Here is a 13,775-nt window from a genome sequence, read left to right on the forward strand (position 1 = left end):
CTTCCAGGGTTAGGCTTGACTTTCCATAGATCAACCCCCACAACCTAATCGGTATCCCCTTCCACTAACCCCTAAGCACTTTTCGCACGCGTTTGTAATAATAAAATAATACAGTCTCGTTTTGCGCAGTCTACTTTATTCTGTAGTTGGTGTGCCCCTTAAATATTTGTCAACATCAATGCTTGCTGGAAAGCCCTAGAGCGCTCGGTTTTTACAACAGGTCTAACTTGCCTTTTATTTTCATCAGAACACTGCACTGAACCTTAAACACGTATTTCTCAAAAGCGAGATTCCTTCCCTCTTCTGCTCCCCATCTCTTCTGGAAATTGAGGGGAAACCCTTTCCGCTCCAAAGACCTGGTCAGGGAAGGGGCAAGCGGCTGGAGGGGCCTATAAAGAGATGGCGACGACCCGGATCTCACCATCAAAGTGGCGGAAAGTGAAAAGTTGACAAAAAGTCACGCCCGGGGCGTGGCAAGGAATTCCCATGGCCCCAGAGGAAAAGGGGTGTGTGTGCATTGGGAGGGGTGTGTGCCCAAACCTGAAGTGCAAATTGAAAGAAGAGAGGAAAAAGAGATCGCCCAACTCCTGCAAGCAGTAAGGAGAGTCCAGACGCCGCCCAGGGAAGACCCTGGTGGAGAACCCTAACTTCAGATGTCTGAGGAGGCACAAGGCTGGGGTGGCGGATACGGGATGCCGTTGTGGAGGAAAAAGACAGCGGGCAGATTTGAGGGAAAAGAGAAAAGAGGGCACGCTCCCGAGTCTCCAGGGAAACGGGCTCGGTGAGCTCAGAAGCCCACCCCGACTCGCGGGCCCGACACCCCTTCCCCCGCGGAGGCGGAGCTGGGCGGAGTCAGGGCTGAGGCCCGCGGCCCCGGAAGCACCCTCCTCCCTAGGCCCCCCTCAGTCCCACAGTCCCCAGCCTCAGCCGCTCAGGCTTTCTGTCTCTCTGACCTCCAGCTCCCCGGCTACCGAAGCTCAACTCCTTATAGAACTGCGGAAAATCGGGCCGGCACGGCAGCTTCCGGGCGGGCGATGCCCTCGCGGCGCCCCATGCCGGGCGACAGTCTTCTGAACTCCCCTCCTGGCGCTGCCGGCTTAGGCCCGGCGCCCAGGCCCAGGCTAGACTCTCACCCACTCAACGGCCGCAGCTGCGTCTCCTATTGGCTACTGGTCACCAAGGAAGCCGGAGGCCCGAGCCCTTATCCTCATGGGAAATGTAGTTTGAAGTCTCTGGAGGTTGTTCTTCCTGGTGGGGGGAGGGAGGAGGGTGGAATCCAATATTGACATTGGCGGAGAGGCTCAAGTGAAGACAGGGGATTGTGGGAGATGGAGTCAAGACACTTCTTTTTATATACCCACAATTCCTTCCCCGCCAGCCCCCTCCCGCATTTCCTATTGTCCCCAGTTTCGGCTCGAGGAGGGTATTCTGGATGTTGTAGTTTGGAGTGTGCTGTCTTAGAGAATCTCCCTTCTTGGGGTATGGGGTTGTGCTTGTGGGGACAGATGAAGGTTCTAGATTGATTGTACTGTTGGTTAAGCTACTTGCATTTGGGGGGCAAACACTTTATATCGTGATTTGAAATTCTCATTGAGTTTTGATTCAGTGGCTTTTAAAAAGTGTTATTTATGCTCTGATAAGCTTAGAATTTTGACTGGAATTTTGGAATTTTGTCTGATAAGCTTAAAATTTAAAATTGTCAAAGTGTGTTCTGTGTGAACCATGTGCATTAGAATCACTTTAAAGTTTCTGGAAAATGTATACTTTGTTTCTAATTGGGAATCATATTTTTTACTTTGAAATGGTGTCACAGTAGGCATAGAAATGTGATTGAAGCCAGCCAGAAGAAACCTGTTTAAACTGTAATGAAGCCATGCTATGAAGAACAGTGGCCACGATCATTGGTGTAATGTAGCAGTTTAGAACAGGTATACAACTTGAATAATAAGAAATAACTGTATATTTCTTTAAAAAACTATCTTTTTAGTAAAACGTATGTTTAAAGATGTGGATAAAGGAATATGTGGGACACCTAAACACTTTCAAGTGATTAAAAAGTTGAAGAAAATGGTTGTTTATTAGGGCTAATTTCACTCCTGACTTTTGACTTTTCTTTTCTTTGTTAGAGATGAATCCTTATAGCTGAATGGATCGTTACAATTGGGTTACTACAATTTTACTGTTAAGGACAACTTTTTGACCTCCAAGTGGAATGAAGGGAAAGAAAGAGGAATTGCATTTTGCTAAGGTAATTGCCTAAAATTTTAACAAGTGACATGAAGGAAGAAGATGATTTAATAGATTCAATAATTTATTCAGCCAATTGCTTTGTGCAAGGCCCTGGACTAGTCACAATTGCTACAGAATTGGAAAATAGTCCTTCCTCTGAAGCAGCTCACAATCTAAGAAGGGAGGTAGACTATACAATGTGCAAAGTGTTCTAAAAAGTTCTATACAGGGTTCTGTAGGACCATAGAAGAGGAAGAATTCATTCCACTTCTGGAGAAAGAAATGCTTGAATGATGAGCCTTGGAGAACCAGTAAGATATTTGTCATCTTTGGGGCAGGGAGGTTAATCATATTCCATACAGAGAAATAAGGATGTGAGAGAGTGCAGGAAACAAACAAACAAAAAAACTTCCATACTGCAGGAACTAGATGGGGCAGGAATAGGGGCCCATTCCAATGAGTTCAAAATATAACCTGAAAGCAGTAAAGAACCATCAAAGGATTTTAAGCAAGGAAATGATATGATCAGTTGGATTTGATGACAATTTGGGTATGAAAAGGGAGGGAAAGGAAGGCATCCATTGTGACTCCCAAGTTCTGATGTGGAAGAGTGAATGGTAGTACCATTCATTGAGATAGGGAACCCAGAAAGAGTAGCAAGTTTTGTGAGGGATAGGAGGGATTCAGTTTGGGACATTTAAAAATTTGAGGAATCTGTGTAACATTTGTGTGGAGATGCCTCGTAGGCTGTAAGGAAATGTAGGTCTGAAGCACAGGAGAGAGGTCTGGGTTAGAACTAAACATTTGGGAGACATCAATAATAAATAGTAATTAAATAAGTAAATATGAACTAAATGTCATGTAGAGAGTGTTTAGAATAGTAAATTTTAGAAGGACAAAGATTCAGTATGGAACCCTAGAAAATAACCATATTCAAGTAGTAGGTAGAGGAAAGCATGCCTTCAAAGGAAGCTGAGAAGGAATGGCCTGATAGATGAAGCAACAGAAAACAAAGTAGAATCACTGGAATATTGTGCAGAGAGGTCAAATAAGAGGACAGAAGAGTAACAAGGAACTACTCATTCATCCATTCAACAAATATTTGTTGAGTACCTACAACATTCCAGGCACAATTCTAGATGTTGGGAATAGAGAAGTGGGGGAAAAAAAACAAAGCCCAGACCATATCCCTTCCCTTTGGAGCTTATATTCTAATGGGGGAAACTATCAATAAATAATTAATAATTAAAATACATAGCAGTGGAATTCCCTGGCAGTCCAGTAGTTAGGACTCTGCTTCTGTGCTTTTGCTGCTGGGACCCCAGGTTCGATCCCTGGTTGTGGAACTAAGATCCCACAACCCGTACGGTGTGGCCAAAAGAAATAAAAAAGAAAAAGAAAAAAAAATACATAGTAGTGACACTTACTATTTCTACAAGGCTTATTGGAATGTGTGTGTATGTGTATTTACACATACAAAGGTGAGACTCTTGATGTATTGTTGGTAGAAAGTATGCTTGAAAATACATCCAGGAAAAAATGCTTGAGTATAAGATGAATTTGTGAAATAGAGACCCAAGGTAAATCAGTCTGGCTGGATTTATAGATCAATTGGTAGGCCAAGGTTAAGGCTTAAGAGCCAGTGTACAGCTGAAGTCATGGGCAGAGTTCAGGTTTATAATGTGGAATGTGTTTGGCTTCAATCTTCGACTTAGATGAAGGCTTAGTCGATCTGTTGCTATCTTTACAAGTCAGTGTGGATCCATGGTTAGAGGACCATGGAACCAAGTTTAGGGCTCAGCCTGTTATCAGTGTTAGGCCCCAGTGTTATAGCCATGGTTCTCTCTGTGACAAAGATCAGAGCATATTTCTGACCAGCATGAAAGCTTATCCCGAGGCTGCCTTTAGTCCAGTGTAGCCTGGGTTATACTCATTGTGAAGTCAGTGTACAAGATTTGGGTTCAAATTTTAGCCAGTATTAGGATTTAGTTTATATAAGAGAGGATGTATTCTAAGATCAGTGTTGGGGCTCAGTCTGTGGACCAGCCTTAGACAGACCACATCCAGGGTTAGGGCTCAGCTCAAGGTTTGACTTTAGTTTTTGGTCAGTGTTGGAATCACTTTCATTTCTAGGTTTGGGAATCAGTAAAGGCCAGTATCAGAGCTCTGTCGGGGTTTACAGTTCATGCTGATTGTGTTGCCTGGGGAAAGGCTAAATAAGAATTTGAACAGGATTTATGTTCAGTCTTTCATCAGGTAAAGTTTCAATTATTGTTCATGGTTATAGTTTATTTTTGGTCCAGTGTTAGGCCTCGGTCTGTGGCTATTGTTAATGCACAGTCAGTGTCTAAGTTTAATATTCAGTTTGTTGCCATGTTAGGATATTACCTATCATGTGCCCTAGTTTTGTCTCAGACCAAAGTTAGCATTTCATCTATGGACAATGTTAGAGTATAGTTTGTGGCCAGGATTTTAACTATGAATATGAACAGAATTTGGGATGCATATTTGCCCAAAGGACATCCAAGCTGTGGTTTCTGACTTTAGCCAGTGTCAGAGTTCTGTCTTTGCCCATATTGGAATGGTCTGTGAAGCTAAGTCACAGTGGCCAGTGTTGTACCTCATTCTGCAGCCAGAGCCTGGTTCAGTCAGCGACCTGTGTTAACATTTCAACTTGGCCTGTGTCAGAGTTGATTCTGCTGGTAGTTGTCCCATTTTGACTTTGTGTAGAGATTCTGTTCACTGAGTGCTGGTGTTGGTGCTATCTGATTAAGCTTTTGATTTTCTATTAACATTCTGGTTTATATAATTCCAGTATTGTTCCATACACAATATGCTTATTTTTGTTTATTTAGACACTTGAAAGAAGCTTATCATTATTAGTAGCTGGATTGTGTGTTAGGAGATTAATTTGTCAAACATTCTTAGATAAGTTCTTTAATAATGATATTAATTTTATTAGGCTCCTGCTGTGGCAAGTTCTGTTGATTGGTTAACCCAAAACCTTTAAAGTACCCCTTTTCCTTACCTTCCTCAAAATACAGACTCTAAAAGCTAACACACACACGCAAAAGAAACTAACACTACTTTTCTCAGGTGCTTTTTCATCAATGAGGCACAAAAAGAAATATGCTTTGACTTATGGAAAAATTTATTTTCCTGATTAAAGGGACAAAAATCATGGCCAATGTTCCTTCTGTTTCTTTTGAAAAAGCTTTATTTATGCATAATTGATATACAAAAAACTTCCACATATTTAATGTATACATTTTGATGAGTTTGAACATATGCTTATACCCATGACACTGTCACCGTAATCAAGGCACTGAACATATACATCACCTCCAAAAACTTCCTTCTGTTCTTTTGTGGATTTTCTTTGTGTGTGTGTGTGTGTGTGTGTGTGTGTGTGTGTGGTAAGAACATTTAACATGAAATCTATCCTCTTAACATACTTTAAAGTGCACAATACTTTATTTTTAACGATAGGCACTATGTTGTAAGTCTAGAACTTATTCATCTTGTAAAACTAAAACTTTATACTCACTGAGCAATAACTCCCCATTTCCTCCTCTCCCCAGCCCCTGGCAACCACCATTCTTTTCTCTGCTTGTATGAGTTTGACTATTTTAGTTACCTCATATAAATGGAATTATGAATATTTGTCCACCTGTGTTTGGCTTTTTCACTTAGCATAATGTCTTCTATGTTTATCTATGTTGTCACAAATGGTAGGATTTCCTTCTTTTTAAGGCTGAATAATATTTTATGTATATAAATATAAATATATCACATCACATATACATATCTATTTAGATGTCAATGGTATGCCTATTTTTAATTTTTGGTGGAACCTCCATACTTTTTTCCATAGTGACTGCACCATTCTCTATTTCCACCAACAGTGTATAAGAGCTCCAATTTCTCCACATCCTCACTGACACTTTTTTTTAACTGATTTTTTTTCTTTCCAGTTTTATTGAGATGTAATTGACATACAGCACTGTATAAGCTTAAGGTGTATAACATCATGATTTGACTCAAATACGTCATGAAATGATGACCACAATCAGTTTAGTGAATGTCCGTCATCTCATATAGATACAAAATTAAAGAAATAGAAAACAAATTTTTTCCTTGTGATGAGAACTATTAGGATGTACTCTCTTTTTCTTCCTCTCTCTCTCTCTCTCTCTTGCTTAAAGCAAACAAGTTATTTTCTTTTTCTTTCTTCCTTCCTTCCTTCCTTTCTTTCTTTCTTTCTTTCTTGGAGTATACTTGATTTACAATATTGTGTTAGTTTCAGGTACAGAGCAAAGTGATTCAGTTATTTTTTTCAGATTATACTGCATTATAGGTTATTACAAGTTATCTAATATAATTCCTTGTGCTGTACAGTAAATCCTTATTGCTTATCTTTTATATATAGCGGTTTGTATCTCTTAATCCCATACTCCTAATTTGTTCCTCCCTCCCTCCCTCTCACATTGATATCACTTATATGTGGAATCTAAAAATAATACAAATAAAACTATATACAAAAACAGACTTACAGATGTAGAAAACAAACTTATGGTTACCAAAGGGGAGAGGATTTACTGTCTTAACACCTTTCATATATAGCATACAGCAGTGTCAATTATATTGATCATGCTGTACATTACATCCCTAGTACTTATTTATCTTATAACTAATAGCTTGTACCTTTTGACCACCTTCATCCAATTCCTTCTGCCGCCCCCCACCCCTTGCATCTGGTAACCACAAATCAGATCTCTTTTTCTATGAGTTTGTTTTTGAAGTATAATTGATCTACAACGCTGTTAGTTCCTGGTGCACATATAGCACAAATTCTATATTTCTATACATTTCAAAATGATCACCACGAGAAGTCTAGTTACCACCTGTCCTCGTACGAAGATATTATATAGTTATTGACTATATTACCCACACTGTGCATTTCATATCTGTGACTCATTTATTTTGTAACTGGAAGTTTGTACCTCTTAATCTCCCTCGCCTATTTCTCTCCTCCTCCCATCTCTTTCCCCTCTGACAACTACCTGTTTGTTGTCTGTATCTATAACTCTGTTTCTGTTTTGTTATGTTCGTTCATTTGTTTTGTTTTTTTAGATTCCACATGTATGTTAAATCATACAGTATTTGTCTCTCTCTACCTGACTTATTTCACTTAGCATAATACTCTCTAGGTCCATCCATGTTGTGACAAATGGCAAAATTTCGTTCCTTTTTATGGCTGAGTAATTTTCCATTGTATAAATATATACCACATCTTCTTTATACATTCATCTATTTTTTTTTAGATTCCATTGGTCTTTTGCTTTTTATTTTTCTCAGTAGGACATATACATTCACCTATCGATGGACATTTAGGTTGCTTCCGTATCTTGGCTATTGCAAATCATGCTGCAGTGAACATAGGGGCACATATATATTTTTGAATTAGTCTTTTCATTTTCTTTGGATAAATACCCAGGAGTGGAATTGCTGGATAGTATGATAGTTCCATTTTTAATTTTTTGAGGAACCTTCAGACTGTTTTCCATAGTGGCTGCACTAATTTACATTCCCACCAATGGTGCACAAAGGTTCTCTTTTCGCCACATCCTTCCTAGCACTTGTTATTTGTGTTCTTTTTGATAATAGCGATTCTGACAGGTATGAGGCAATATCTCGTGGTTTTTTTTTTTTTATTAATTTTATTTTTGGTTGTGTTGGGTCTTCGTTTCTGTGCAAGGGCTTTCTCCAGTTGTGGCAAGCGGGGGTCACTCCTCATCGTGGTGTGCGGGCCTCTCACTATCGTGGCCTCTCTTGTTGCGGAGCACAGGCTCCAGACACGCAGGCTCAGTAGTTGTGGCTCACGGGCCCAGCTGCTCCGCGGCATGTGGGATTCTCCCAGACCAGGGCTCGAACCCGTGTCCCCTGCATTAGCAGGCAGATTCTCAACCACTGCGCCACCAGGGAAGCCCTATCTCGTGGTTTTGATTTGCATTTTCCTGATGATTAATGACCTTGAGCATCTTTTCGTATACCTGTTGGCCATTTGTATGTCTTCTTCGGAAAACTGTCTATTCAGTTCCAACTGAATTTTATGATTGTTTTTTCTTTAAAATGCCATTTAATTTAAAATGCCATTTAATTTAAAATGCCATTGGGGGACTTCTCTGGTGGCACAGTGGTTAAGAATCCACCTGCCAATGCAGGGGACACGGGTTTGATCCCTGGTCCAGAAAGATCCCACATGCCATGGAGCAACTAAGCCGGTGCACCACAACTACTGAAGCCCATGCACCCTAGAGCCCACGTGCCGCAACTACTGAGCCCACGCACCGCAACTACTGAAGCCCGCATGCTCTAGAGCCCACGTGCCGCAACTACTGAGCCCGCATGCTGCAACTACTGAAGCCTGCATGCCTAGAGCCTGTGCTCCGCAACAAGAGAAGCCACCACAATGAGAAGCCCGTGCACCGCAGCGAAGAGTAGCCCCGACTTGCCGCAACTAGAGAAAGCCCACACGCAGCAACGAAGACCCAATGCAGCCAAAAATAAAAATAAAAATAAAATGCCGTTGGGATTTTGATAGGTATTGCATTGGCTCTGTAGACCACTTTGGGTAGTATGGACATTTTGACAATATTAAGTCTACAATCCATGAATGAGGGATGCCTTTCCAGTTATATTCATCTGCTTTAATTTCTTTCATCAGTATTTTATAGTTTCCAGTGTACAAGTCTTTCACCTCCTTGATTAAGTTTATTCCTACGTATTTTGTTGCTTTGATGCTATTGTAAATGAGACGTTTTCTTAATTTAATTTTCAGATAGTTTGTTGTTAATATATAGAAATGCAACTGATTTTTGTATCTGATTAACCTTTTACCAGAGTTTGAGGATTACCAATGGCCAGGTTAAGACTTACTATGAAGAAGGTTTTAGGGCTAAGAGTGTAAACATGTTTCTCAGGTTGGCTGCCAATGTTATATGTCAGTCTACAAATAAAGTTAGTGTGAGAATGGACAACACATAGGATCCAGCTTGTGTTTAGATTTAGAGGCTCAGGCAGCAATCAGGGTTTGGGGCTAAGGCTGTTGCCAGGGTTTGAGTTTAGAGTGTTCATGTCCTGTTGTCAATTTGGGACTTAGACTCTGGCTAGTGTAGCAGGCATTCTGGTATCAGTAGTAGAGTTCAGTCTGTGCTAATTTTTAGCACCCCTACCCTGCCCAGTGTCATGGGTATATCTCTCCCCAGTTGAGGGCTAGGATTGTGGCCAGACCGACTGCTCAATCTCAAGCTAGTGCTAGGACTCAGTTTGTGGCCACTAATATAGTGAACTTTGTTTATGGGGTTAAGAATCAGTCTGTGACAGAGTTTAGTACTCAATCTTAGCCTGTTGTTAGTTCTAATAATATGAGGAGGGTTTTGATTTAACCTTGTAGAGTTAGGAATCATTCTTCAGCCAGGCTTAGGGTTTAGTCTCTGGGTCTCAGATTATGGGCAGGATTTACAGTCTTTGTCCCAAGGCAGTGCTTAGAATGTACCCAGCAATAGAGCTCCCATGGTGCTCCCTTCGCCATGGTGAGTTGTATCTGTGCTCAGGGTTAAAATTAATCTCTTGTTAGGTTTTCGGCAAAGACTAAGAAAAGTATTTGTTTTGTTTTGTCCTTAATTCATATTCAAAGTTTGGGTTCAGTCTTTGCCCAGTTTTGGTGAACCGTTCAGTTTCTGGTGTTGGCTGTGTCTGTGGCTAGTATTAAGGTTAAAGCTGTGGTCAGAGTTGGGATTCAGTCTGGGGCTAGCATTTAGCCAGAGATAGGTTCAGTCTACCCCAAAGATTCAGGATCAGTCATTAGCCATTTTGGGAGCATAAGTTTTATTTTCAGGGTGAAAACTCAGGCTAGAGGTTAAGTCTTATGGGCTCAGTCTGTGATGAGAGTTAAGAATTCAGTCTGTGACTGGAAACTGAGTTTGTAAACAGTTAGAGGCTATAAGATTTAGGGGCAAAATCAGTGGCCATTGATGAGGCCCAGGTTCAGTGGATTATTCCATGGTCAGATTTATGAACTCAGTATCTGGCCAGGTTTAGAACTTGAGCTATGAACAGAGTTAAGTCTCAGGCTGTGGCTATGTTCAGGGTTCTATCTGTGAACAGGATTAGGGCATAAGATGTGGTTGGACTATATCCTCAAGTTTTGAAGAAGATTTGGTTTCACTTCTTGGCCAGGATTAAAGCACAGTCTTTGGCTAAGTTTACAGTTCAGTCTCTGTACATGTTTTTGTTTCTGTATGAGGCCAAGTTTAGTAGTCATTCTGTTGCCAATATTGGGGTCATTTTCTGGTTAGTGCTAAGTCGGTGGAAATTGTAGCTGGGTAGGTTTCCAAGATCAGATCTCAGGCTATGACCAAGTTAGAGCCTCAGTTTGTGGTGAGGGTTAGAGCTCGGTCAGTGCGTATGCTGAGCACTCATTTTGTGGTCAGTGGAGGATATTAAGTATATCCCAGAGTTAGGTCACAATTTGTAGCTCAAACTTGAGACTCAGCCTGGGACAGGTTTAGAGGCTATGTCTGATCATAGGTTGGATCTCTGTATCACGAATTAAGGGCTTATCAGTAGCCATAGTTAGGGTTCAATAGGAGATCAAGGTTAGAGACTCATTCTGGGACTGGTCATAACTACACTACTTAGTCTTGGACCAGACATAGCCAGTGAGTATGTGACTAGATCTAGGGACTCAATTTAATCAGAGTTAAGGCCTTGGAGTATGGCCAGAAAGAGGCTCAGTTTATAGATAGAATTGAGGTCCCTATCTGGGACCGTGGTTAAGGTTTCAGTCTGAAATTAGGGTTAAGTCTCCAAGTCCAGAGTTAGGGATTCAAGCTATGTCTTAGGTTAGGTATTTGGTTGGAGCCCAGGGTTAAACACAGGAATTGTATTCAGTGTTAGCAGCTTGGTCTCTGACCAGACTTAAGAGACCTGCTCTTCAGCCTGTGGTCATTGATAGTGGTTTGTTAATTATATCTGAATAAAGTTATCATAAAAAAAGTTTTAAAAAAAGAAGAGGACTCCTACAAACAAAATAGCAGGCATGATTCAAGGAAGGAAACATGGAAAGAGGCTGATTACTGAATCAGGACCAACAGTGTCCTTGCTGTCTCAGAGTTTTATGCTTTGGAGGGGCAGCACATGAGACTGAGGTGAAAGGAGGAAACTGGTCAACAGGAAGCTGTACCCCAGGGAAGTGGATATGTGTTTTTTGAAGGAGAGAACCTTTTAAAAGTTGTCTGGGTGGAAGTAGTGCAAGTTTTTAAAATTTGCAAAGGATGGAAGCTGCCATTTGCTAAGTTCTTCCATCACCTTCCTAGTGCCAGTAATGGGCTTTCCTGAGCACTCTTTCTAAAATATTCCCCCACCTTTCCCCACACTACACTGATCTCCATCATACTCCCATATGCTCAAAAAATATCTGTGGAATGCATGCACACATGTTTTTTTCACTTACATTCTCCCATTAAATCTTAATGACTGTCCTTTATGATAAGTGTTTTATCACCATTATACAGATGAGGAAACCAGTTAAGCTAATTAAGAGACTAACAGGATCACACAGCTGGTAAACACAGAGCCAGGTTTCAAATCCAGTTTTACCTTACTCCATGCTATGCTCCTTGCATGCCACTACTTGGCCTGTATTAAGTTTGTAAGATTTGCATCTCACCTTCACCCCTTGACTTTATAAACTTCATTTCATTTAATTCTCACAACAACTCGGCAGAGTTGTTCGTATTATTATTTTCCCCCTTTTACAGTTGAGGAAATACGTTCAGAGAGGTTAAGTGATTTTTCTCAAAGTCACACAGCTAATAACTGGCAGAGGTGAGATTAGAACCTAAATATGTCCAACCCTCAGCTGAAGTTTTTCCTGGTGTATCATGCTGCCTCAGAGTACCTCAGCCTCCAGGAATGACTTTTGATGGACATTGTGGACTTTGCTGCAGGCTGACGTTGGGAAGGATTTAGTGGTAGAAATATGTGAGGCTTCCACTATGCAATTCATTACAGTAATTTAAACCTGTGAGGGACTGAGAGTGCACAGAAGGGGGCATACCATAAGCTCCATGGGGTAGATGTGCTGTAGGGCACCCCCTCCATGAGAATCACTAAGTATAAAATGAGAATTACTGATGGTGTATTATGCATGTGACGAATGTAGGAGTGGAAAAAGGTTGATGGTCGCTGAAGTAGGCCTCCATATTTTTGTCTGTATCTAAGGACCAGCCCTGCCAACTGTATTTCTATGGAGCTTACCGCCAACTTTCCATCATTTCCACAGTCTGCTTATGACTTGGCTTATCTACATTATATCAGGCATCCACATATTCCCCTAGGACGTTTATATGCTGAGGTCAAGAGGAATTGATTATATTTCTGCCTTCAATATGGCTGAGTAAGCTCCTACTGGACCTATGGGACAGCATCAAGACCAACACAATCACAATGGGAGTCCTAGAAGAGAAGAGAGGAAGGGGTAGAAAGAATATTAGAGGTAATAATGGCCAAAAACTTCCCTAATTTGATGAAATACATGAATCTACACATCTACAAACTCCAATAGAATAAAATTAAGCCACTTTTCTTTCTTTCTTTTATTTTCCAGCTTTATTGAGGTATAATTGACAGATAAAATTGTAAGATATTTAAAGTGTACAACATGATGGTTAGATATATGAGTTAACATATCAGTCACCTCACATATTTCCTTCCTTCCTTCCTTCCTTCCTTCCTTCCTTCCTTCCTCCCTCCCTCCCTTCCTCTCTTTCTCCCTCTCCCTCTCTTTCTTTCTTTACTGAGAATATTTAAGTTCTACTCTCTTAGCAAATTTCAATGAAACAATCCAATGTACTTTTCAATGCTATGGTCGACACATATTTTTTGGCTATAGTTTAGTACCCTTTCTCCAGATAAAATCTTGTGCATGAATTCAGTATATTAAAAGAGCACATCAGAGCTGTTCTGTTCTAGTCGTTCCTGATGCCAGCCATGGTCAGCACTTTGCCATAATGTACGCAGTGCTTCTATCCTAAGGTCATGTTCTCTGCATGTATAGTGGGCATAACTTTGCCTTAAGTGATCCAAAACCCTACACTCAAAGTACTGTGCACTTCGGGGGCTTCAGGCTGGAGGACAAGTGCTGTCTCTGGCTGGAAAAAGTGAAGAATGGACCTGTATCCCAAAACCAAGGAGGCTTCAGCATGGCCTCGTTTGTGGGTCTCACTACTTTTCTTTGTGCTCCTCCTTGACTGACCTGACCATGGACCATGATCCATTATTTATAATTCCAAAATTCAGTAATCTCTAAAAACCAAAAGTTTTCATAAGTTTGCTGCCAAAACTCATAGGCAGCAAAACTTGACCTGAATTGATATGAGGCCATGTATAGTCTTTATTTAACCTGTTTATGTGACTATCCATTTCACTATGAAATACTAATGTGTTTGTAACACCCCCCCGGGGGTGTTATATAATATACC

General features: G+C 40.9%; 1 protein-coding gene and 1 long non-coding RNA gene across 7 annotated transcripts in view; one reads left to right on the forward strand and one right to left on the reverse strand.

Annotated features, from left to right (window-relative positions):
- ENOX2 (ecto-NOX disulfide-thiol exchanger 2) overlaps positions 1–1,128 on the reverse strand; it is a 262,829-nt gene extending 261,701 nt beyond the window's left edge. For 3 of the 6 annotated variants that reach the window (XM_059909873.1, XM_059909872.1, XM_059909871.1), the window contains exon 1: positions 232–786. In XM_059909873.1, the coding sequence (XP_059765856.1) occupies positions 232–424 (193 nt within the window). In that variant the 5' untranslated portion in view covers positions 425–786. Of the gene's footprint in view, positions 1–231; positions 787–953 lie in introns of those variants that run through there. The other 3 variants (XM_059909877.1, XM_059909875.1, XM_059909874.1) reach the window with 2 other exon arrangements.
- Positions 1,129–1,427: 299 nt separating this feature from the next.
- On the forward strand, positions 1,428–2,242 carry LOC132356845 (uncharacterized). Its single transcript, XR_009500125.1, has 3 exons — positions 1,428–1,479; positions 1,817–1,928; positions 2,127–2,242. It is a non-coding gene; the product is annotated as an uncharacterized LOC132356845 (long non-coding RNA).
- The last annotated feature ends 11,533 nt before the right edge of the window (positions 2,243–13,775 follow it).

Source organism: Balaenoptera ricei, chromosome X (genome assembly GCF_028023285.1).
Source record: "Balaenoptera ricei isolate mBalRic1 chromosome X, mBalRic1.hap2, whole genome shotgun sequence".
Lineage (NCBI taxonomy): Eukaryota > Metazoa > Chordata > Mammalia > Artiodactyla > Balaenopteridae > Balaenoptera > Balaenoptera ricei.